At 48.9% G+C, this 24,091-nt stretch overlaps 1 protein-coding gene across 1 annotated transcript; it reads right to left on the minus strand.

Moving 5' to 3' along the window:
• Positions 1-20,626: 20,626 nt before the first annotated feature.
• LOC123098085 (thaumatin-like protein 1b) lies at positions 20,627-23,388 on the minus strand. Its single transcript, XM_044519959.1, has 3 exons — positions 22,918-23,388; positions 22,066-22,807; positions 20,627-21,147 (listed from the first exon to the last, which is right to left on the minus strand). The coding sequence occupies exons 1-3, from the start codon at positions 22,976-22,978 to the stop codon at positions 20,979-20,981; spliced, it is 972 nt and encodes a 323-aa protein (XP_044375894.1). The 5' UTR covers positions 22,979-23,388; the 3' UTR covers positions 20,627-20,978.
• Between the last annotated feature and the right edge of the window lie 703 nt (positions 23,389-24,091).

Here is a 24,091-nt window from a genome sequence, read left to right on the forward strand (position 1 = left end):
TAGCCAGTCAACAAACGATTCTGCCTACCAGCCGTTGGATTGACATCCAACATCTGTCGTGTATCTTCTATCTCTTGTCTTCTTCCTCCAGCCGCCCAAACCAAACCACCCCGTCGGCTCCGCCTGCTCCCGCCTCCCATGGCTGGCTGCGCCTCCGCCGCCCTACCGTACCCTCCAACGTTGGCCAGTCCCTCCCTCTATTCCCCCACACGTCATGTTATTCTCCGGCGACGTCAGCCCCAACACGCACCCGCACCCGAACAAGTCAACCCTCATACTCCCCTCCGCCTGTGACTGGACCGGCGCATCTTCCACGGCTCCTGTGCGTTCCCTCCGAGGCCTCGCCGTCGTCCTCTGCCTTGGTTCGCTCACCGTGTGCGGTGCGCCGCCCTCTTGCGTTGTCAATGTCGTCAACAACAGAGAGGAACAAGGAGATGACTGTACGTGGAGAGGATGACAGTAGGGACCCACCAGCGTCATGGCAGTACGCAAGCAAGTGCCTCGTTATTACAAGCCCAAAAAATGGTTCCTCCTAATGGTTGGACATCTGGGACTCACGCCATTGTCAACGTAGTCAATAAACGAGAGAATTACACTACGAGCGGCTGACACCAGGGACCCAGCAGGTCGCGCAGTTGTTTTTTTAGGGACAAGCAGTTGTTATTTATACTAGTTTTAGCGACGAATCAAGGTAACAACGGGGCTGTGCCGGGGCTGTGGCCCGTCTAGCCAGGGTTTTATTTACGTTTACCACATCACGAGCCCAGTTGTGTTTTTTTCTTGCTGAAAATTGCTAGCCCAGTTCTATTTTTTAAAAGAAATACCAAACGAGGCCTACTTGCTTTATCAGCCCAGCTGGGCTGCAAATCTTTCAAGACGAGGAGAGTTTCATTTGGTTTGTCCAGAAATGGGATGTACATTTTTAAAACACATCAAACCGGGAATTAGTTTCAATTTTTTTCATTACAAGATTTTAAATTCCATTGATTTTTATGCATGGACAATTATTTGGGTTTTATATTTATATAAATTATTTTTTTCAAAATAGTTTGAATGTGACTCGATATTTCGGGATTAAAACAATTGGCCGCACCGAAATATGCAAAATTTCGTATAATTTTTAACCGTGGCCACAATATGGGGTGTAATGCTAACAAAAAGAAGATGGGCTCCAAAAAAAATTCTTAAGAACTAGCAAATGGGCTGTAAATTATTAGAAATAATGGCAGATGGGTTGTATGTTGTTTTCCACAGATTTGAGGCTGACTTCTGCGCCTACTACAGGTTGACGCGTATGCTTTCCTAAAAAAAGGTTGACGCACACGCAACGCCGTGTCAACTTAGTCAACACACGAGAGCAGTGACTATTGGATGTCCATCCAATGGCCGTCGTGCTTCTTCAATCTCTGCTCTTCCTGCTCCAGCCGCTCAAACAAGCGCCAGCGGGACTGCCTGTTCCCTCCTCCCGCGGCCGGCTATGCTGCCGCGCAGGCCTCACCACCCCATCGTACTCCCATCGCTAGCCTAGCCATCCCTCTACTCACCCACACCTGATGTTATTCTCCGGCGACAGCAGACGAACCAGTAAACCCTCGTACTCCCCTCCGCGTGGGGAACAACTGTCGAGTCTTCCCTGGCTCCGTGTCGTTCCCTTCCTAGGCCTCGCCGTCGTCCACCGCCCTGGTGCTCTCGGCGCGGCGTGGTCAACGTGGTCAAAGAATGACATCCATCGGAAGTGGACTGTACGTGGAGAGGCTGACAGCTGGGTCCATGATTCCTCCACCTGATAGCTAGGACCCACCGGAAGGGCCTCTGTATTTCGCAAAAAAAAGTTCCCCCCGCTGACAGGTCGGACCCACCAGCTATATCTTCGCACGCAAGGAAGTGCCTCCTTATTACGCACAAAAAAATGAATACCCCCTGCTAGCTGGGACCCACCATAGTGGGAGGCTGACTTATGGGCCTACTAAGTTGATGGGGACGCAGAGCTTTGTCAACTTAGTCAATATGAATGATTCTAGCTCCAGTGACCGTACGATGTCCATCCAACGGCTGTAGTGCTTCTTCAACCTCTAGTCTTCTTGCTCCAGCCGCCCAAACCAGCGCCGATCGTGCCGCGTGCTCCTGCCTCTCGTGGCCGGCCGTGATGCCGCGGAGGCCTCACCACCCCCTACTACTCCCACTGCTGGCCAGGCCATCCCTCTACTCACCCACACCCCCTGTTATTCTGCGGCGACGACAGCCTCACACCGCAGCCGAACCAGTGAACCCTCGTACTCCTCTCCGCATGGGCAATCACTGTCGCGTCTTCCCCAGCTCTGCGTCATCCCCTTCCTAGGCCTCGTCGTTGTCCACCGCCCTGGTGCTCTTGGCGCGGTGTGGTCAACGTGGTCAAGGAACGACTTCCATCGAAAGAGTACTGTACGTAGAGAGGCTGATAGCTGGCTCCACGGCAGCAGCAAGGAAGTGCCTCCTTATTACGCGCAAAATAATGATTCCTCCACCTGACAGCAGGGACCCACCGGACGGGCCACCGTATTAAGCAAAAAAAAGTTTCCCTCCTGACTGCTGGGACGCACCAGCTACATCTTAGCACGCAAGGAAGTGCGTCCATATTACGAAAAAATACGATTCGCCCCCTGACTGCTGGGACCCACCAGCTACATCTTCGCACGCAAGGAAGTGCCTGACAGTCCGGACCCACCTGGTCGAAGCGCACGTAGCGTTGTCATTCTGGTCACGAACGTGTACGTACATACTGGTAGATGTAGAGGCGCGCACGTGTCGTAGTAGAGGCACGCACGTGTCGTAGTAGAGGCGCGCACGTAGCATGTACACATATGTATAGCGGCCAGGGTTCAAGAGAGAAAATACGGCCACGTACGTACATACGGGCGGGGTCTCGAATGCCTACTCGCGCATACATACGGCCGGGGCTCGTGTAGATGGCTGGGTCGGAACGGAGAAACTGCGTCGTCGTCGTGTTCATGGGGAGGCAACGGAATGCGTCGTGTTCATCGAGAGGCAACGGAACGCGTGTTGTTCATCGGGAGCCAACTGGCTTGGACGGAACAACCGACGGAAACGAGGCCTGGCGTACCGCAGAACGGAGGAAACGGCCTTGTGTTCGACCGGCCAAGGTCGAAACGGGATCCTGTTCATCGGGAGGGGTCTGGCGTACCGCAAAACAGAGGAAACGGACTTCTCTTGGTCGAAAAGGGGTCCTGTTGATCGGGAGGGGTGTGGCGTACCGCAAACTAGAGGAATCGGACTTGTGTTGGAGCACTATGGTCGAAACGGGGGTCCTGTTCATCGGGAGGGGTGTGGCGTACCACAAAACGGGACTCCATGGGATACTGTTCATCTCCACCGACGACCTCCTCCAGCCTCCACGGGCTACTGTTCATCCACCGTCGACCTCCTCCAGCCTCCACCTGTGACTATTCATCCACGGGCTCCTGTTCATCCAGCCTCCACCGCTCCTCCACCGGCTACTGTTCAACCAGCCCTCTCCACGGGGTCCTGTTCAACCACCCCTCCACGGGCTACTGTTCATCCAGCCCTCCACCGGCTACTGTTCAACCAGCCCTCCACCGGCTACTGTTCAACCAGCCCTCCATGGGTCCTATTCATCCAGCCCTCCACGGGGTCCTGTTCATCCACGCCCAACCGGCTCAATCAATCAGGGTCTTGTTCATCCACGCCCAACCGGCTCGATCGATCAGGGTCCTGTTCATCCAACCCCCCACCGGGAACTGTTCATCCAAACCCCCCCAACAATGCTCACTGTTCATCCAGAGGCAGCATCGATCGGCTTCTGTTAGCAGCAATAGCGAAGGAATCGCTCGATCGGGTTCCGTTAACAGCCATCGATCGATCGCTCAGGTTCACTAACGCGTAGCCTGCAATGCAATCGCTCAGGTTCAGTTAGGCGAACGCCTCGCTCGGGTTCAGTTAGAGCCCAACGCCTCGCACCCACGCGCGTACGTGTACGAGAGAAACGCGCAAACCTCCGTGCATTGCTCGGCCCCGACCACCCACCGTAACCGGGAACACCCCGATATTTTCCTCGCCCTCGCTTCTACCATGGTTTTTTCTGTCATGGACGGCCCAAAGAATGTCATGCAGCTGCGTCTCTGGCCCGCCGAGGACGAAAAGCCCATTTTCTGTCATGATTTTTTGTCATAGAAGTAGGAGCCTACCACATCTATGATGATACCGTGTTTTGTCACAATTATCGTCATAGAAGTGTCATAAGCATGACAGGAAAAAAAATCGTTCGGCCCAAAATGTCACGGATGTGTCTTTTTTTGTAGTGATCTAAGTGGGACTTCTTAAGTAATATGATTAATTGAACTTAATTGATCATGAACTTAGTCCTGATAGTTTTTGCATATCTATGTTGTAGATCAATGGCCCGTGCTACCTTTCCCTTGAATTTTAATGCGTTCCTAGAGAAAGCTAAGTTGAAAGATGATGGTAGCAACTACACGGACTGGGTCTGTAACTTGAGGATTATCCTCATTGCTGCACAGAAGAATTATGTCCTTGATGCATCGCTAGGTGAAAGGCCTGTTGCAGGAGCAGATGCTGATGTTATGAACGTCTGGCAAGCTCGATCTGATGACTACTCGATAGTTCAGTGTGCCATGCTTTACGGCTTAGCATCGGGACTTCAAAGACGTTTTGAACGTGATGGACCATATGAGATGTTCCAGGAGTTGAAGTTAATATTTCAAGCAAATGCCCGAGTTGAGAGATATGAAGTCTCCAACAAGTTCTATAGCTGCAAGATGGAGGAGAACATTTCTGTCAGTGAACACATACTCAGAATGTATGGGTATCATAACTACTTGACTCATCTAGGAGTTAATCTTCCAGATGATAGTGTTATTGACAGAGTTCTTCAATCACTGCCACCAAGCTATAAAGGCTTCATGATGAACTGTAATATGCAAGGGATGGAGAAGACTATTCCTGAGCTCTTCGCTATGCTCAAAGCTGCGGAGGTAGAAATCAAGAAGGAGCATCAAGTGTTGATGGTTAACAAGATCACTAGTTTCAAGAAAAAGGGCAAAGGGAAGAAGGGGAACTTCAAGAAGAATGGCAAGCAAGTTGCCACTCCCGGGAAGAAGCCCAAGTCTGGACCTAAGCCTAAAACTGAGTGCTTCTACTGCAAAGGGATTGGTCCTGGAAGCGAAACTCCCCAAGTATTTGGCGGATAAGAAGGATGGTAAAGTGAACAAAGGTATATTTGATATACATGCTATTGATGTGTACCTTACTAATGCTCGTAGTAGTGCCTGGGTATTTGATACCGGTTCGGTTGCTCATATTTGTAACTCGAAACAGGGACTACGGATTAAACGAAGATTGGCTAAGGACGAGGTGACGATGCACGTCGGGAATGGTTCCAAGGTCGATGTGATCGGTGTCGGCACGCTACCTCTATATCTACCTTCGGGATTAGTTTTAGACCTGAATAATTGTTACTTGGTGCCAGCGTTGAGCATGAACAATAAATCTGGATCTTGTTTAATGTGAGACGGTTATTCATTTAAATCAGAGAATAATGGTTGTTCTATTTATACGAGTAATATCTTTTATGGTCATGCACCCTTAAAGAGTGGTCTATTTTTGTTGAATCTCGATTTTGGTGATACACATATTCATAATATTGATGCCAAAAGATGCAAAGTTGATAATGATAGTGCAACATATTTGTGGCACTGCCGTTTAGGTCATATTGGTGTAAAGCGCATGAAGAAACTCCATGCGGATGGACTTTTGGAATAACTTGATTATGAATCATTTGATGCTTGCGAACCATGCCTCATGGGCAAGATAACTAAAACTCCGTTCTCCGGAACAATGGAGTGAGCTACTGGCTTATTGGAAATAATACATACCAATGTATGCGGTCCAATGAGTGTTGAGGCTCGTGGCGGGTATCGTTATTTTCTGACCTTCGCAAATGATTTGAGCAGATATGGGTATATCTACTTAATGAAACACAAGTCTGAAACATTTGAAAAGTTCAAACAATTTCAGAGTGAAGTGGAGAATCATCGTAACAAGAAAATAAAGATTCTATGATCTGATCGCGGAGGCGAATATTTGAGTTATGAGTTTGGCCTTCATTTAAAAAAAATTCGAATAGTTTCACAACTCACGCCACCTAGAACACCACAACGAAATGGTGTGTCTGAACGTCGTAATCGCACTTTATTAGATATGGTGCGATCTATGATGTCTCTTACCGATTTACCACTATCTTTTTGGGGTCATGCATTAGAGACAACTGCCTTCACTTTAAATAGGGCACCGTCTAAATACATTGAGACGACACCGTATGAACTGTGGATTTGGAAACAAACCTAGGCTGTCGTTTCTTAAAGTTTGGGGTTGCGATATGCTTATGTGAAAAAGCTTCAGCCTGATAAGCTCGAACCCAAATCGGAGAAGTGCGTCTTCATAGGATACCCAAAAGAGACTGTTGGGTACACCTTCTATCACAGATCCGAAGGCAAGATCTTTGTTGCTAAGAATGGATCCTTTCTACAGAAGGAGTTTCTCTCGAAAGAAGTGAGTGGGAGGAAATTAGAATTCGATGAGATAACTGTACCTTCTCTCGAATTGGAAAGTAGCTCATCGCAGAAAACCGTTCCCGTGATGCCTACACCAATTAGCGAGGAAGCTAATGATAATGATCATGAAACTTCGATCAAGTTACTACCAAACCTCATAGGTCAACCAGAGCATGTTCCGCGCCAGAGTGGTACCGTAATACTGTTCTCGAAGTCATGTTACTAGACCATGACGAACCTACGAACTATGAGGAAGTGATGATGAACCCAGATTCCGCAAAATGGCTTGAGGCCATGAAATCTGAGATGGGATCCATGTATGAGAATAAAGTATGGACTTTGGTTGACTTGCCCGATGATCGGCAAGCCATAGAGAATAAATGGATCTTCAAGAAGAAGACTGACACTGTGGTAATGTTACTGTCTACAAAGCTCGACTTGTCGCAAAAGGTTTTCGACAAGTTCAAGAGTTGACGACGATGAGACCTTCTCACCCATAGCGATGCTTAAGTCTGTCCGAATCATGTTAGCAATTGCCGCATTTTATGATTATGAAATCTGGCAAATGGACGTCAAAACTGCATTCCTTAATGGATTTCTTAAAGAAGAGTTGTATATGATGCAACCAGAAGGTTTTGTCAATCCTAAAGGTGCGAACAATGTGTGCAAGCTCCAGCGATCCATTTATGAACTGGTGCAAGCATCTCGGAGTTGGAATATATGCTTTGATGAGGTGATCAAAGCATATGGTTTTATACAGACTTTTGGAGAAGCCTGTATTTACAAGAAAGTGAGTGGGAGCTCTATAGCATTTCTAATATGATATGTGGATAACATATTGTTGATTGGAAATGATATAGAATTTCTGGATAGCATAAAAGGATACTTGAATAAAAGTTTTTCAATGAAAGACCTCGGTGAAGCTGCTTATATATTGGGCATCAAGATCTATAGAGATAGAACAAGACGCTTAATTGGACTTTAACAAAGCACATACCTTGATAAAGTTTTGAAGAAGTTCAAAATGGATTAGTCAAAGAAAGGGTTCTTGCCTATAATACAAGGTGTGAAGTTGAGTCAGACTCAATGCCCGACCACTGCAGAAGATAGAGTGAAAATGAAAGTCATTCCCTATGCCTCAGCCATAGGTTCTATCATGTATGCTATGTTGTGTACCAGACCTGATGTGTGCCTTGCTATAAGTGTAGCAAGGAGGTACCAAAGTAATCCAGGAGTGGATCACTAGACAGCGGTCAAGAACATCCTGAAGTACCTGAAAAGGACTAAGGATATGTTTCTCGTTTATGGAGGTGACAAAGAGCTCGTTGTACCTGGTTACGTCGATGCTAGCTTTGACACTGATCTGGATGACTCTAAGTCACAAACCGGATACGTATTTATATCGAATGGTGGAGCTGTCAGTTGGTGCAGTTCCAAGCAAAGCGTCGTGGCAGGATCTACGTGTGAAGCGGAGTAGATAGCTGCTTCGGAAGCAGCGAATGAAGGAGTTTGGATGAAGGAGTTCATATCCGATCTAGGTGTAATACCTAGTGCATCGGGTCCAATGAAAATCTTTTGTGACAATACTGGAGCAATAGCCTTGACGAAGGAATCCAGATTTAACAAAAGAACCAAACACATAAAGAGACGCTTCGACTCCATTTGTGATCAAGTCAAGGAGGGAGACATAGAGATTTGCAAAATACATACGAATCTGAATGTAGCAGACCCGTTGACTAAGCCTCTTCCACGAGCAACATGATCAGCACCAAGACTCCATGGGTGTTAGAATCATTACTTTGTAATCTAGATTATTGACTCTAGTGCAAGTGGGAGACTTAAGGAAATATGCCCTAGAGGCAATAATAAAGTTGTTATTTATATTTCCTTATAACATGATAAATGTTTATTATTCATGCTAGAATTGTATTAACCGGAAACTTGATACATGTGTGAATACATAGACAAACACAATGTCCCTAGTAAGCCTCTACTAGACTAGCTCATTAATCAAAGATGGTTAAGTTTCCTAACCATAGACATGTGTTGTCATTTGATAAACGGGATCACATCATTAGGAGAATGATGTGATGGACAAGACCCATCCGTTAGCTTAGCATAATGATCGTTAAGTTTTATTGCTATTGCTTTCTTCATGACTTATACATATTCCTTTGACTATGAGATTATGCACCTCCCGGACACCGGAGGAATACCTTGTGTGCTATCAAACATCACAATGTAACTGGGTGATTATAAAGATGCTCTACAGGTATCTCTGAAGGTGTTTGTTGGGTTGGCATAGATCGAGATTAGGATTTGTCACTCAGAGTATCGGAGAGGTATCTCTAGGCCCTCTTGGTAATGCACATCACAATAAGCCTTGCAAGCAATGTGACTAATGAGTTAGTTGCGGGATGATGCATTACAGAATGAGTAAAGAGACTTGCCGGTAACGAGATTGAACTAGGTATGAAGATACCGACGATCGAATCTCGGGTAAGTAACATACCGATGACAAAGGGAATAACGTATGTTGTCATAACGGTTCGACCGATAAAGATCTTCGTAGAATATGAGGGAGCCAATATGAGCATCCAGGTTCCGCTATTGGTTATTGACCGGAGAGGAGTCTCGGTCATGTCTACATAGTTCTCGAACTCGTAGGGTCCACACGTTTAACGTTCGATGACGATTTGTATTATATGAGTTATGTGATTTGGTGACCGAATGTGGTTCGGAGTCCCGGATGAGATCACAGACATGACGAGGAGTCTCAAAATGGTCAAGAGGTAAAGATTTATATATTGGATGTTAGTATTCGGACACCGGAAGTGTTCCGGAATGTATCGGGTACATATCAGAGTACCGGAGGGGTTACCGGAACCCCCCGGGGGAAGATATGGGCCATATGGGCCTTAGGAGGGAGCACACCAGCCCACATAGGGGTGCCCCCCCCCCCCAAGGAAGGAGGCCGAATTGGATTAGGAGGAGGGGGCGGCGCCCCCATCTTTCCTTCTCCCCCCCTCTCTTCCCTTCTCCCCCTTCTCGTAAAAGGAAAGGGGGGAAGCCGACTTCGACTAGGAGCCCAAGTAGGATTCCTCCTACTTGGGTGCGCCTAGGGCTGCCTCTCTCCCCCTCCCTCCTTTATATACGTGGGGAGGGGGCGCCTAGAACGCACATCAATTATCCCTAGATGTGTGCGGCGCCCCCTCCACAGTTTACGCCATCGGTCATATTCACATAGTGCTTAGGCGAAGCCCTGCGCGGATCACTTCACCATCACCGTCACCACACCGTCGTGCTGACGGAACTCTCCCTAGAAACTTTGCTGGATCAAGAGTTCGAGGGACCTCATCGAGCTAAATGTGTGCAGAACTCGGAGGTGCCGTACGTTCGGTGCTTGATCGGTCAGAACGAGAAGAAGTTCGACTACATCAACCATGTTAACAAACACTTCTGCTTTCGGTCTACGAGGGTACGTGAACACACTCTCCCCCTCTCATTGCTATGCATCTCCTAGATCTTGCGTGAGCGTAGGAATTTTTTTTAAATTGCATGCTACGTTTCCTAACAATTTCTACATAAATAGATCTTGTCTACATCATGTCATTGTTCTTATTGCATTACTCCGTTTTTCCATGAACTTAATACACTAGATGCATGCTGGATAGCGGTCAATGTGTGGAGTAATAGTAGTAGATGCAGGCAGGAGTCGGTCTACTAATCTTGGACGTGATGCCTATATAATGATCATTGCCTGGATATCGTCATGATTATTTGAAGTTCTATCAATTGCCCAACGGTAATTTGTTTACCCACCGTATGCTATTTTTCTCGAGAGAAGCCACTAGTGAAATCTACGGCCCCGGGGTCTCTTCTTTCTTATATTCGCCTTCAAGATCTATTTTTATCTGCTTTTATTTTCAGATCTATTAATCCAAAAAACACAAAAATACCTTGCTGTAATTTTTATTTATTTATTTTATCTCGCGTTCCCGCGAGATCTATTTATCCAATCTACTCCAATTTTACCTATCCTTTTACCCGTGAGGGATTGCAACCCCTCTCTTACGTCGGGTTGCAAGTATTTGTTCTTTGTGTGCAGGAGTTGTTTACGTGGTGTTGCATGGTTCTCCTACTGGTTCGATAACCTTGGTCTCATCACTGAGGGAAATACCTACCGTAGTTGTCCTGCATCATCCCTTCCTCTTTGGGGAAATACCGACGTAGTTCGAGCGACATCAGTCTACAGCCGACGTGTCAAGCACACTAGCTCGCTCCCCAAATATCATTTCACTGTTCAATCGTCGTCGGTGAAAGATGGGGACGTGGACCCGCGTCGTGAGGGCAACTTCGGTGGCCCACTGCGGCGAGAGCGCGGCCGCAGCCGCCATGCGCGTGCTAACAAGGTGCATGAGCGTGGCCGCAATCTGCGACCGGGCGGCCAACGCAGCCCAAAAATGGTCGTTGTTTCTTCTCAGGTGGTGGCAGCAACATCTGCCTCGGGGATAGCAACTGGCGAGAGCGACACAACAGTTGTCTGTTCTACAGCTGCGGCCTTAGCCCTGATGGAGGCCGCCCACGCCCAGCTCGTGGCGGTCACCGCACAAATCGAATGAAGCTTCTCCAACAACGGTCGGCAACCCACGGCCGAAGAGTTGGCAATCGCCGAGAGCGTTCGAGCAGTCGTCCATTCCTCCGCCGCATACCTTGCCACGACGGAGCCCGTCCAAGCCCAGATCGCGGCCACCCACGCCCAGCTCATGGCGGCCTTTTCGAAAGAGATGGCGGATGTGGATGGCGAGATGCTTGCCGAGTATGGTGCGATGGATGCCATGGAGCCCCTTCCCCAGGAGATCGTCGGGCGCGAGCTGGACATGGAGGAGGCGGCGGAGATCGATGAACACCAGCCGTAGTAGTACTCTTTGTTTTGTTTAATTAAGAGCGTTGGTCTTTAATTTGTTAGAGTAATGTTTAGGTTAGCTAGCTCTGTTTAATTGCTGAACTTGCTCGATTAAGAAGTGTGGGTGTGTTGTATGTAGTCTCCTTTGTGTACCCAAATTATGCAATGATGTGGATGACCACTGTAACCAGGGAAATTCGAACCAAAAATTTTGACGTTCAAACTCATCACCTACAGGTTAAGCTATCTGAATTGTTTGTGATGTTCACATATCGCACACAGTTCTGAATAAGGGACCGTGTCTGATGACACTTTGCGCGCCAGCTTTTTCGTTGCACTCATTCAAAATTTTCGGCTTCCGTGGAAATATCTACCTCCCCGCCCCCTCCCCCATACCAAAAGCCATATTTCCCCTATTTCCGCCTTCCTTTCCAAGTTGAAACCTTCACTCCTTGCTTGTAGCGCCGCCTCCTGAAGGAAATATGCCCTAGAGGAAATAATAAAGTTGTTATTTATATTTCCTTATATCATGATAAATGTTTATTATTCATGCTAGAATTGTATTAACCAGAAACTTAGTACATGTGTGAATACATAGACAAACATAGTGTCCCTAGTATGCCTCTACTTGACTAGCTCGTTAATCAAAGATGGTTAAGTTTCCTAGCCATAGACGTGTGTTGTCATTTGATGAACGGGTCACATCGCTGGAGAATAATGTGATGGACAAGACCCATCCGTTAGCTTAGCACTGTGATCATTTAGTTTATTGCTATTGCTTTCTTCATGACTTATACATGTTCCCATGACTATGAGATTATGCAACTCCCGAATACCGGAGGAACACTTAGCGTGCTATCAAACGTCACAACGTAACTGGGTGATTATAAAGATGCTCTACAGGTGTCTCCGATGGTGTTTGTTGAGTTCGCATAGATCGAGATTAGGATTTGTCACTCCGTGTTTCGGAGAGGTATCTCTGGGCCATCTCGGTAATGCACATCACTATAAGCCTTGCAAGCAATGTGACTAATGATTTAGTTGCGGGGTGATGCATTACAGAACAAGTAAAGAGACTTGCCGGTAACGAGATTGAACTAGGTATGATGATACCGACGATCGAATCTCGGGCAAGTAACATACCGATGACAAAGGGAACAACGTATGTTGTTATGCGGTTTGACCGATAAAGATCTTCGTAGAATATGTAGGAGCCAATATGAGCATCCAGGTTCCGCTATTGGTTATTGACCGGAGATGTGTCTCGGTCATGTCTACATAGTTCTCGAACCCGTAGGGTCCGCATGCTTAACGTTCGATGACGATTTGTATTATGAGTTATGTGTTTTGATGGCCGAAGTTTGTTCGGAGTCCCGGATGAGATCACGGACATGACGAGGAGTCTCGAAATGGTCGATACATAAAGATTGATATATTTGAAGGTTATGTTTGGACACCGGAATGGTTTCGGATAGGTTCGGGCATTTTCTGGAGTACCAGGAGGTTACCATAACCCCCCGGGGGGATAATGGGCCTTCATGGGCCGTAGTGGAAGAGAGGAGGCGGCGGCCAGGTGGAGGCGCGCGCCCCCCCCAAGCCCAATCCCTATTGTACTAGGTTTGGGGGGCGGCCCCCCTTTCCTTCTTCTCCTCCTCCTCCTTCCCCCCTTCTCCTTGTAGGAATAGGAAAGGGGGCCGAATCCTACTTGGAGTAGGACTCCCCCCCTTGGGCGCGCCACCCTTGGCCGGCCTCCTCCTCCCTCCCTCCTTTATATACGTGGGGAGGGGGCACCCTAGAACACACAAGTTGATCTTTTAGCCATGTGCGGTTCCCCCTCCACAGTTACACACCTCGGTCATATCATCATAGTGCTTAGGCGAAGCCCTGCGCCGGTAACTTCATTATCACCGTCGCCACGCCGTCGCGCTGACAAAACTCTCCCTCGGCCTCAACTGGATCAAGAGTACGAGGGACGTCATCGAGCTGAACGTGTGCTGAACACGGAGGTGCCGTATGTTCGGTGCTAGGATCGGTCGAATCATGAAGACGTGCGACTACATCACCCGCGTTGATAAAACGCTTCCGCTTTCGGTTTACAAGGGTACGTGGACACACTCTCCCCGCTCGTTGCTATGCTTATCCTAGATAGATCTTGCGTGATCGTAGGATTTTTTTTGAAATTACTGTGTTCCCCAACACCTCCTTGCCGGCGATCCTCCTTCACGCTGCTCGGCCTCGTCTATCCATAAAGGTAATCCACACCCGACCCCCATCCTCCTCCTCCTTCCACATCCCACATGCCCCGACCGCCGGCGCGACACCTTCCACCCAAATCACCGACCCCTCCACCAAATAAGCGCCACCCTAAGCCATGGTGCACACAGTATAGGCAGGAGCTCAAGGAGCATTTGGCAGCAGAGAAGCAAATCGCGGCTGCACACGCGGATGAGGTCGTGATGGTTGCCATTCGTGCCGACCCCCAGATCTTGGAGGAGCACCTCGCTGTCGAGGCCACCGTCAACGCCTCGTGCGCCAACGCCGCGATGCGGTTGGCTGCTTTAAACGACAGTTTGTGGTGTTCTCTTGAGGCCACCCTCGATGCCTTCGACGAAGGCTATGAGGTGTTTTCTCAGCGTGCACGTGCTTACCTCAACTCGAGAGCCAGCATGTTAGTGCCCGGAGCAGCTCGGGCAACACACCACTACGACGAGGGCTGCCACGATGTGGAGGCCTCACCCTCTTCCATGTCCAAGGAGCCAATCATCATCGATATCTCCGACGGTGAGGAGTAGCTTGTCTTATTAGCTCACTATAAGGACCCATGTTCAGTTTGCTAGCTACGCCGGTTAAGCATGCTCGGTTTACCCGTTGCGTGTGCTGCTCCTGCCTTTCCTTAACAAATTCTAGTGAATTGTGCTATCTAATTTTACTATGCAATTTGTTGCTCTAGTGTATATGTTCTATATGTCGTGCAATGTGGTGCTCACTTATTAACTGTTTGGTTAATTAGTTGTCGTGTTCAGTTAATTGTTTGATTCAATTCTGCAAATGTGATGTTCAATTCTTCAGGCTGCAATTTTGTATTGTCTTCCATGTGAGAAATAAATCAAATTTATCTTTTACAAAATACATGAGAAACGAATACAATTGCTATATTTCCAAGTTGCGAAGCATGCTTGGTTTGGTTAACTGTCTGATCTTCTAGTATGTTATACATTGTGCAATGTGGTGCTCAGTTAACGTTTGGTTCATTTGTTGTGGTGTTTAGTTAACTGTTTGGTTCAATTCTGCAATGCGATGTTCAATTGTTGTGGGTGCATTATGTTATTGTATACCATGTGAGAAATAAATCGAATTTTACTGTACTAAATACATAAGAAACAAATACAATTGTTATATTTCCAAGTTGTTAAGCATGCTTGGTTTGGTTAACTGCCTGATCTTCTATTAGGAGTATGTTATATTGTGCAATGTGGTGCTCAGTTAATGTTTGGTCCATTTGTTGTGGTGTTTAGTTAACTGCTTGGTTCAATTCTGCAATGCGATGTCCAATTGTCGTGGGTAGACTTTTGTATTGTTGTGCATGTGAGGAATAAATCGAATTTGGTTGCACTTAATACATGAGAAACATATACAACTACTATATTTCCTAATTCTTAATCATGCTTGGTTTGGATAAATGGGTTTCCCATGTGGCTTGAATTAATCTGATGAATCTGCAATGTGCTTATTTTTCATCAACATATTTTACTGATAGCATGTGAACCATCACTTAGCCTGATGACTAACTACCTTATATGTGTTGCAGGGAAACAATGGGAAGCACTGAGGTTTACAATCGAGGTTAGCACATGCATGGTCCTTTGTCTAATAGCACATTATTGTGCAATTGCAGGAACTATTCTAATATTTAGGTTTTTAACAATTTGGTCTTGCACATGTAGGTCCTGCTGTCAGAGGGTTTGACCCACTATTCGACCCTTTTTGCATATGGGGAAATGAGTTGTCCATGAATATCAGTCAAGTCAAGAAACTCAGAAAGATTGTTAGGATAAAGAAATTAGCGACAAAAAACAACAAGATCTTTGTCTGCACAATGAAGAAGACATCGGTTCACTACAAGATGGTACTAACTATTATACCTTGCCTTTTTTTATTCCTTTGCCCCATTTCCAATATAGAGAAGATATTTATGCACATCCTTGTTTTCAGGCCTTTCCAAAGCAGTTCACTGCTGATTACCTCTCAAACCACCTCTATGGTCAGGAGGCGAGGAAGGTTTTCATACAACAGTCACGGTTCAATATTGAAGTGTTCCTGAAGAGGACGAAGGATGGACGGTCAATCATCCACAGGCACTGGCCTAAAGTTGCAAAGACCTTCAACATCAATGACGGCTCAATATTCACCTTCCGCTTCAGCAGTTTTCCAGATGAGATGCATCTGTCTATGTACCGTCTATGATGCTAATTTCGAAAGGTTCTAGATGTTGCATGTGAAACTTGGTGCTGGTGCAGTTGTGTAATGAGGTAGCTAAGTGCTGAAGCTATATGATGTTGTACTCTGATGTATTTCAATTATGAAATCCTGCTTCCTTAATATGGAAATGAAATATATTATTGTGTGCTTAATATGAAATATCAATTAGATTAATAAATGGATTATTAATAATAAGGCAATTAGCCTGCTAATGGCCAATTAGCCTGCTAATTGGGTTTTTCTATTGCAAACTGTTATTGAGAAAACACTGTGGGCGATGACCTCAGGCAACGCACACAGTTTTTAGGAATAAACCGTGTTGGATCAATGAACAATCACACATGACATCCTCTTGTAAACTGTTTGCGTTAGGCCACCTTGCGCAAACGGTTACCACATAAAAAGTATGTGTGATGAACAGCCTTTGCCACACAGTTTCTTCTACGCACCGTGTGTGATGCATTCAATAACGCAAACGATAAAATTGTCAATATCATGTGCAATGGCAACGCTATCACAAACGATTTAATGAGGAAAATTGTGTGTGATGTACCTGCGAACGGAAACGTTTTCTTTGGAGCGATAGTGTGGGATGTATATACGAACGGAAACGTACTTCTTGGATTAACTGTGTGGGATGTACATACTAACGAAAATGTATTCCTTGGATTGACTATGTGGAATGTGCATACGAACAGAAACGTTTAGCGGGGACTGACTGTGTGGGATGTACTTACGACCGGAAACGATTTCGCCTGTATAATTGTATTTTTTTAGCACAACTGTACGTATAACCGTATTTGATCGCTCACCGGTCGCACACGACCTCATTTTGCCAAGCATGTGTGCCAAGAGGGCATATCCCTGACGGTTTCGGGGTCGTGTGGGAAGGACCCCCCAATCGCAGTCACTCACTAGGCGACGGTTCAGAATGACGTCGCGGAAAGGGGTTAAAAACCGTTTATATAGCACCTCGTTGTACCGGTGCAAGGCAGTTGCCGCTCCTGTGAAGAAACCCAAGGCTCGACCCAGACATGAGACTGAGTGCTTCTATTGCAAGGGAATGTTCACTAGAAGCGGAACAACCCCAAGTAGTAGCCAGATAAGAAGGCTGGCAATGTCAACAAAAGTATATTTGATATACATGTTATTGATGTGTACCTTACTAGTGCTCGGAGTAGCGCCAGGGTATTTAATACTGATTTGGTTGCTAATATTTGTAACTTGAAACAGGAGCTGCGGAATAAGCCGAGACTAGCTAAGGACGAGGTGAATGCGCATTGGAAATGACTCCAAGGTTGATGTGATCGCCGTCGGCACGCTCCCTCTACGTCTATATTCAGGATTATTTTTAAACCTAAATAATTTTTATTTGGTGCTTGCGTTAAACATGAACATTATATCTAGATCTTGTTTATTGCGAGACGGTTATTCATTTAAGACAGAGAATACTGGTTGTTCTATTTATATGAATAATATCTTTTATGGTCTTGCACCCCTTGTGAATGGTTTATTCTTATTGAATCTCGGTCGTAGTGATACACATGTGTATAATACTCATGCCAAAAGATGCAAAGTTAATGATGATAGTACCACATACTTATGGCACTGCCACTTAGGTCATATTGGTATAAAACGCATGAAAAAACTCGATGCTGATGAACTTTTGGAATTACTTGATTATGAATCATTTGAAATATGTGAACCATGCCTCATGTGCAATATGACTAAAATCTAATTTGCCGGAACAATGGAGCGGGCAAGTGACTTATTGGAAATAATACATACCGATGTATGCGATCCGATGAGTGTTAAAGCACGCGGTGGATATCGTTATTTTCTTACCTTCACGGATGATTTTAACAGATATGAATATATTTACTTAATGAAACACAAGTATAAAACTTCTAAAAAGTTCAAGGAATTTCATAATGAAGTGGAGAATCATCATAACAAGAAAATAAAGTTTCTACGATCTGATCGTGGAGGTGAATATTTGAGTTACGAATTTGACATGCATTTAAGACAATGTGGAATTATTTCACATCTTGCCACCTGGAACACCAACACCTCGTTATTTTGGTATTTCTCCTGAGACATTAGCTTCTCTGGATTTGCAACAGTGGTTAGATTCTTGGTATAGGATTCAGTATATATATACGGTTAGATTCTTGGTATAGGTTTCAGCAAGGCAACATCTGTTAAGAACTCAGCAATGTATGGAGGCCCAAGGAGATAAAAAGATGACCGAAAGAGAATTTGTTGTTGGTGATATGGTTTTCTTGAAACTCGAACCGTAGGTGCAAGCAACGATAGCTTACAGGGCAAACCACAATCTCTCCTTTTATTACTTTGGTCCATTTCCTGTTACTTAGAGAATTGGTGAAATAGCTTATCGGTTGTAATTGCCGGAGGAAAGTAGAATCCATCTAGTATTTCACGTTTCTCAGTTGAACAAGTTCATTCCTCCAGAATATCAGGTTCAAGATGTTCTTCCTTCTTCTGAAGCTCACTTGCAAGTACATTTCGAGTGCTGCAGCAGCGCCTCCATATTGTGGATAACAAGACCATTACTCAAGTGCTTGTTGAATGGAGTGGATCGCAATCGCCAACACTGACTTGGGAAGATCGTGATGCATTGAAGCAGTTGTCTCCAAGGGCGAAGGCTTGGGGTCAAGCCTCATCTCGAGAAAGGGGAAATGCCAGCGAGCTCACTAACAAGCAAAAGGAGCAGGTGATCAAGATCGACCGTCAGCGAACGCAGGACAAGGGTGATTCAACTCATGGGCCTTCAGGCCGGTCCACTCGTACACACAAGACTCCCTAGCAGGCCCGGACTGGGCCTGTTAAGGGTGTAACGGCTCTTTGTTATATACTCCATCTTCTTCATCTCATTTTGGCTTGGACACGAAGTAGGTGTCTTCGGCCAGGCTAGGTGAGGACCTCTGGTGGCAATTCGAATATGATGTGTGGGTAGATGGGAGGAACAACATAATTCCCCTTCTCCAGTTCATCAATTACCGAAAAAGGGTTTCCCCCGCTTTGTATTACAAAGCAACCAACCGAACCATACAGGGATAGGTGATGGGGCGGAAGCAGCACATTCACGCCCAAAAGAAACGACAGAAAAAGAGCAAAAGAAACAAATGCCGACAACGGCGGATCAATCAAAACGAAGAAGCCTCGCAATCGGTGCGCCCAACGGGATCTTCCACTAGGCTCCAAGACTCGGAAGCGCCGGCACCTATCAACACCTACAAGAAGGATCGCGACGATGACGACGCTGCTGCCAAGGGTTTCCCCCGGTACACGACGAGGCGAGAGGAATGGTAGCCCCCGATGCCCTCTCGGAAGGTCAGGTGGCACCCATAGGCGCCACCGCGCCGGAGTCGGCCATGCCGACAGGGGTTTCTCCCGATCCCAACCCGCACCTCGGGCGCTCCGGAGCCTGCCACCAAACCAACCACCACCCTGCACCAACGCGCTCTTGAGGCCCCCACGCCGTCTCGCCACGGCACCGCGAAGTGAGGACAGCACGGCGAAGAATCAGATCCGGGACTAGGGCAACAGCACCGTCGGCACGCGGGAGGGCCACACCTCCACCGTCAGCGACGGTAGCCGTCCGGACGCAATAGCAGGAGCACACCAGGCCCGTGGGCCCACAGGCCCGGCCGAGCCCTCGTAGGCCCGTAAAGCTTCCGCCCTCGCGCTGCTGCCGGCATGCCGTTGGCGTCGCTGCCCCACATCCAAGCAGCACCTCCTACTCACCGCGCCGCAGACAACGAGGCCACGCCGGGGGGCCGGCCTGCTAGGACCCAGATGGGGCCCGCCGGGCCCAGATCTGGGCCGGGGGCGCGACGCCGGCCACCCAGCTCCACCACGCCGCCCCGCCGCCAAGGAGCGCCGCCGACACCATGCCTGCTGCCGCCACAGGGCCGTTGGACCGCAGCCAAACCGAGGAGCACCGCCGTCGCCTTCCTGCCCCGGGAAGGGAGCACGCGCGCGCGGGGACAAGAAGGCCCGCCGCCGCCGGCACCACCCGAACCAGCGCCAGGGGCGTCCGCCCGCGGGGACGCGGGGGGGGGGAGGAGGGAGGAGGGAGGAGGGAGCCCGCGGGAGAGGAGCTCGAGCTCCGCCCCGGCCACCTCCCGGGGAGGCGGCGCGAGGCGGATCTGGACGGGGAAGGAGGGGGCGGTGGCGGGAGGCTAGGCCCGCGGCCGGCGGCGGTGAGAGGGCCTGCGGCGGCGGGAGGGGAGGAGGGGGAACCCTAGTCGCCTCTCAGGAGGAGGAGCCACACACCCGAGTTCATCAATTAGATCGAGTTCGAGGAGAATAGATAGAAAAAAAGAGCCGATTTTCTATTCACCCGGTCTCCTTGGAGGTCCCAAAAGAAGTGACCCTAGAGATTTCACCTTGCAGTTTTGCTCATTTCTTTGTGAACATCTGACCTTTGCACAATCGCCAGGGCGACATCCGACAAACAAAAAGAGGCGAAGTCGTCGTTGATCCACAGGCCGTGATGAAGCAGCATAAATATGCGTAACTTGGAAGTAACCCCAACCTAGGCAAACGATAAGCTACTCCGTATGTCCGTTTTGGTTCTTTTCAGACCATGGTGCTTTCCCTGCTCGGTGTGGAAACTTGCACGCTAAAATAGTGATGATTCATACTATTATCACGACGAACAATGAACACATCATCATTTCCGCTCAACAAATCAAAGAAGCGTAGAGAGTAAACATTAACCTAAGCCTACTACACTACTGTAAGCTATCTAGAAGGCTGCGTTCAGTATGTGAAGATATCCTTGTTTGATCTGCCATCAGTAGCGGCACTGTCAGCCTTTGATCTTGCCTGCCCGCCCTTCTCTTGTGCTCCGCTCGAGTCTCATCTCATGTCCTGCCTCCGTCACTCCATGAACGGGCCGCCGGATAAGGACAGACACGGTGAGGCGGGGAGCACGTACGTATGTCGTTGCCGACATTGCACGTATGGCCGGCCGGCCCTTACAGGAGCAGCGCGACGGCGACGGCCGCCGCGAGGAGGAGCTGCGACGCATGGGCGGCAGTGGAGGCGCCGCCGCTCGTCGAGAACTGCTCGCCGCCGCGGTACACCATCGTGCCGTTCGCGGGCGGCACGCCGGCAGCCTGCGGGTTCTCGTCGGTGTACTTCCCACTGCGGAGCAAAGCACACAAGCATACGGGTCAGCTCCCTCAAAAAAAAAAGCATACGGGTCAGCATAGCACACGGTACATGGTACAAGATCGGAATAGCGTGTACTCCTACGCAAGATACTTATGGCGTCGCAGATATTTTTGTAGGACGTAGATATTTTTGGACAGGGCCTCTGAATCTGAGCACACGAACTTGGGAAGCGGTTGGGAAGAGGACAGCGAAAATGAATGCGAGCCATCGTCGGCCTAGGCCTACGGGACCGGACCGCACGCGAAACGGCTAGAAGCCGGTACGCATCGGGCCACGTCGGTTCACTTGTCGTGTCCGCGTGCGGGCTGGGACCCCACCATGCTGCCATGGATTCCTAGCCGTTGCGCACTGCTGTGTGCATTTCGGCCGTTGAATACTGCAGTTCCCACAGTGTGTCAGAACTGGCCTGACCCTTTGGTGTTAAACAGATTCCAGACGCCACATATTATATTCGGTCGCCAATGGCAGGACTGTGCTGCAACAGTATACGCGAGCTGGACCGTATGAGCACATGCTCTGATGTTCTTTGCCGACTGACCGCCATTTACATTACTCTACAAGCATATTCGATTGTATGGGGTGATTTATTAAGGAATGCTCAACATGTCCTCAAAATCCCAACCAAGCTGTTAAAATACTGCACAAATTTTAATATCTAATGCGGTAAACCTTGTGAGTTGCCACGTCCTAAAGAAAGACTTCAGCGTGTGCAGGTCCCTACCACCATAAAACTTTTTTTGTTTGTTTCTCAGAAAGGCATTTCGACCGTGCATTTTCGCGCCATTTAGTGAATCTACGGCCCACGATCAAATACAACGGAGCTCGGTTGCTTGCTTGATTAGGTTGCTGAACGTGATCGAATACGAAGGATCCGGGAAAAGAAGTTACCTGGTGGTGCTCGGGCAGAAGGTGATGGCGTAGTTGGTGCCGGCGGCGCAGGTGAAGGTGGAGGTGGAGTCGTCGTACGCGTAGCTGTAGGCGCGCGGGCACGCGCTCTTGAAGAACTGCGAGTACGCCGACGGCCGGCACGTGCTGGGGCTCCCGTACGCGCCGCTGCAGCAGTACTCCGGGGACCCGAACGCCTCGCACGCGCTGCGGCACGCCATGGCGCTCCCGCCGACCGCACTACTGGCGGCCCCCGCCGACGTGACCTTCAGCGCGGCCGGGCACGCGGCGTTCAGGTCGACCAGGCAGCCGGTGGCCATGCACTTGGGCCCGCCCGTGGAGCTGGCGGCGGCGGTGGCAGCGGCAGCGCCCTGCGGCACGACCAGCATCGGGAGGTTGTAGCCGTTGACGAGGCTGACGTCGAAGAAGTCCATGCCGCCGGAGCCGTCGAGCGTGAACTCCACCAGCGAGGCCGGCGGCGCGGCGCCACCGCCATTGCACTGGAGCGCGCCCGAGCCGCAGTCGCCCGTGGCGCAGGTGAACTTGCCGCCGGCGTCCTCGGCGCAGAGCGTGCGCGCCCACATGCGCCCGGACCAGCTCGCCGGCGCGCTCACCGTGGCCGACGCGCCCTGCGCGAGCGCGAATCCCGTCGTCGACAGCGGCGCCGTGCCGGCGCCCGACAGCAGCCCCGGCCAGACCGTGTAGCCGCAGTTGTTGGTCATCGTGAACGTCGCCGACCACGCAGCTGCAATCACCCAAGAACTCGAGCCGATCAGCTACACACGCACACCAAACAAAAACAGACAGTGCACATTGCTACAAACCAGAGCATCAGAAGCGCAAAGATCAGTTTACCTGGAAGCAGAAGGAGCAGAGCGATCAGCCGGAGAGCGACTTGAGCTGGACTCCGTGCCATTTTCTTCTCTCAATCTTTGAGTAGTCCACAGGGCCTCAGCTCCGAGCTCCAAGCTCTGCTATGCTCTGCTGCTTTTGTGTAATGTAATGGGCCGGGATAGGTGACCAGGCGAGGACGGCCGGCTGACTTATATAGACGGCGCAGCCCAAGCCAGCAGGGAAGGGGGTCGTATCAGCCCAACGGACACTGCAAGTGGGGCCGGATGGGGCAGATCTTGATGGCTGTCTGCTCTTGGACGTATGTCGGCAACGGCTCCCTCACCGTCTCTCTATCTTGTCCGTAGCCAGCCACCGTCCTACATACGCCCGCCGCCTCGGCTCCTCGAATATCTGAGCGGTCGAGAGCTGGAAGATGGAGTTGGGAGAGATTTGGCCGTTCAGTGATCCATTTATAGAGATTTGGCCGTTCAGTGATCCATTTATAGAGGCGTGGCCGCGTGGGACGGGGGGCGGTGGCGGTGGTTGATGACCGGAGAAGAAACGGGGAAGGTGAGCAAGAAAAGAAAACTCTGACGCGCAGCTGTTATGCATTTTTGGTTCAGTTACGTGTTGGACTTGCTGGGATTTTATTTCCTCCTCCGAAGGAAGGGATTCCACTTTCGTAATGCTCAAGCTGCAAATGATCGCAGCCCTCATTTGACCTCCTGCCAAGGTACATCGATGTTTCGTGGGGAGATTATACACGCGTAAGTGCTCCGTATCTTGCCTTGCACGAGATATTAAAGTGATTTAAACATGCTTCTTGAAGAAAGAATGCATTGGGCGGGCCAGGTTTTGTGGGGTGGTCTGGAGAAGTTTTCGTAGAAGATGCATGTAAAGCCTCCTGCCACTTCTGTCTTGGTGAAGATTTTCCTAGAGAGTACTAGTCTATGTTATAACTTTGAATTATCCTGATTGTCTATTTTTAAATCTCTGAACTTTAAAATCGTCTATTTTACAACCCCAAACTTGGAAAACCATCTCTCTCTTTCTCATCCCGACCCGTTTGACACAACCGCCGGTGCCGCCCCCTCGCACGGCACCACTCCCACCGCAAACTGCCGCCACACGGTCGATGTCCACTGCCCCCTCCCCCCCAACCCCTACACCCCAAGCATCTAGCCGCCACGTCCTG

This window comes from Triticum aestivum, chromosome 4D, assembly GCF_018294505.1.
Source record: "Triticum aestivum cultivar Chinese Spring chromosome 4D, IWGSC CS RefSeq v2.1, whole genome shotgun sequence".
Classification (NCBI taxonomy): domain Eukaryota; kingdom Viridiplantae; phylum Streptophyta; class Magnoliopsida; order Poales; family Poaceae; genus Triticum; species Triticum aestivum.

Coding starts and splice junctions, on each gene's coding strand:
- LOC123098085 (XM_044519959.1), bottom strand. CDS start 22,978: ATGGCACGGAGTCCAGCTCAAGTCGCTCTCCGGCTGATCGCTCTGCTC. Junction 22,808..22,917: donor TCTGCTCCTTCTGCTTCCAG/GTAAACTGATCT, acceptor GGGTGATTGCAG/CTGCGTGGTCGGCGACGTTC. Junction 21,148..22,065: donor TTCTGCCCGAGCACCACCAG/GTAACTTCTTTT, acceptor TTTGCTCCGCAG/TGGGAAGTACACCGACGAGA.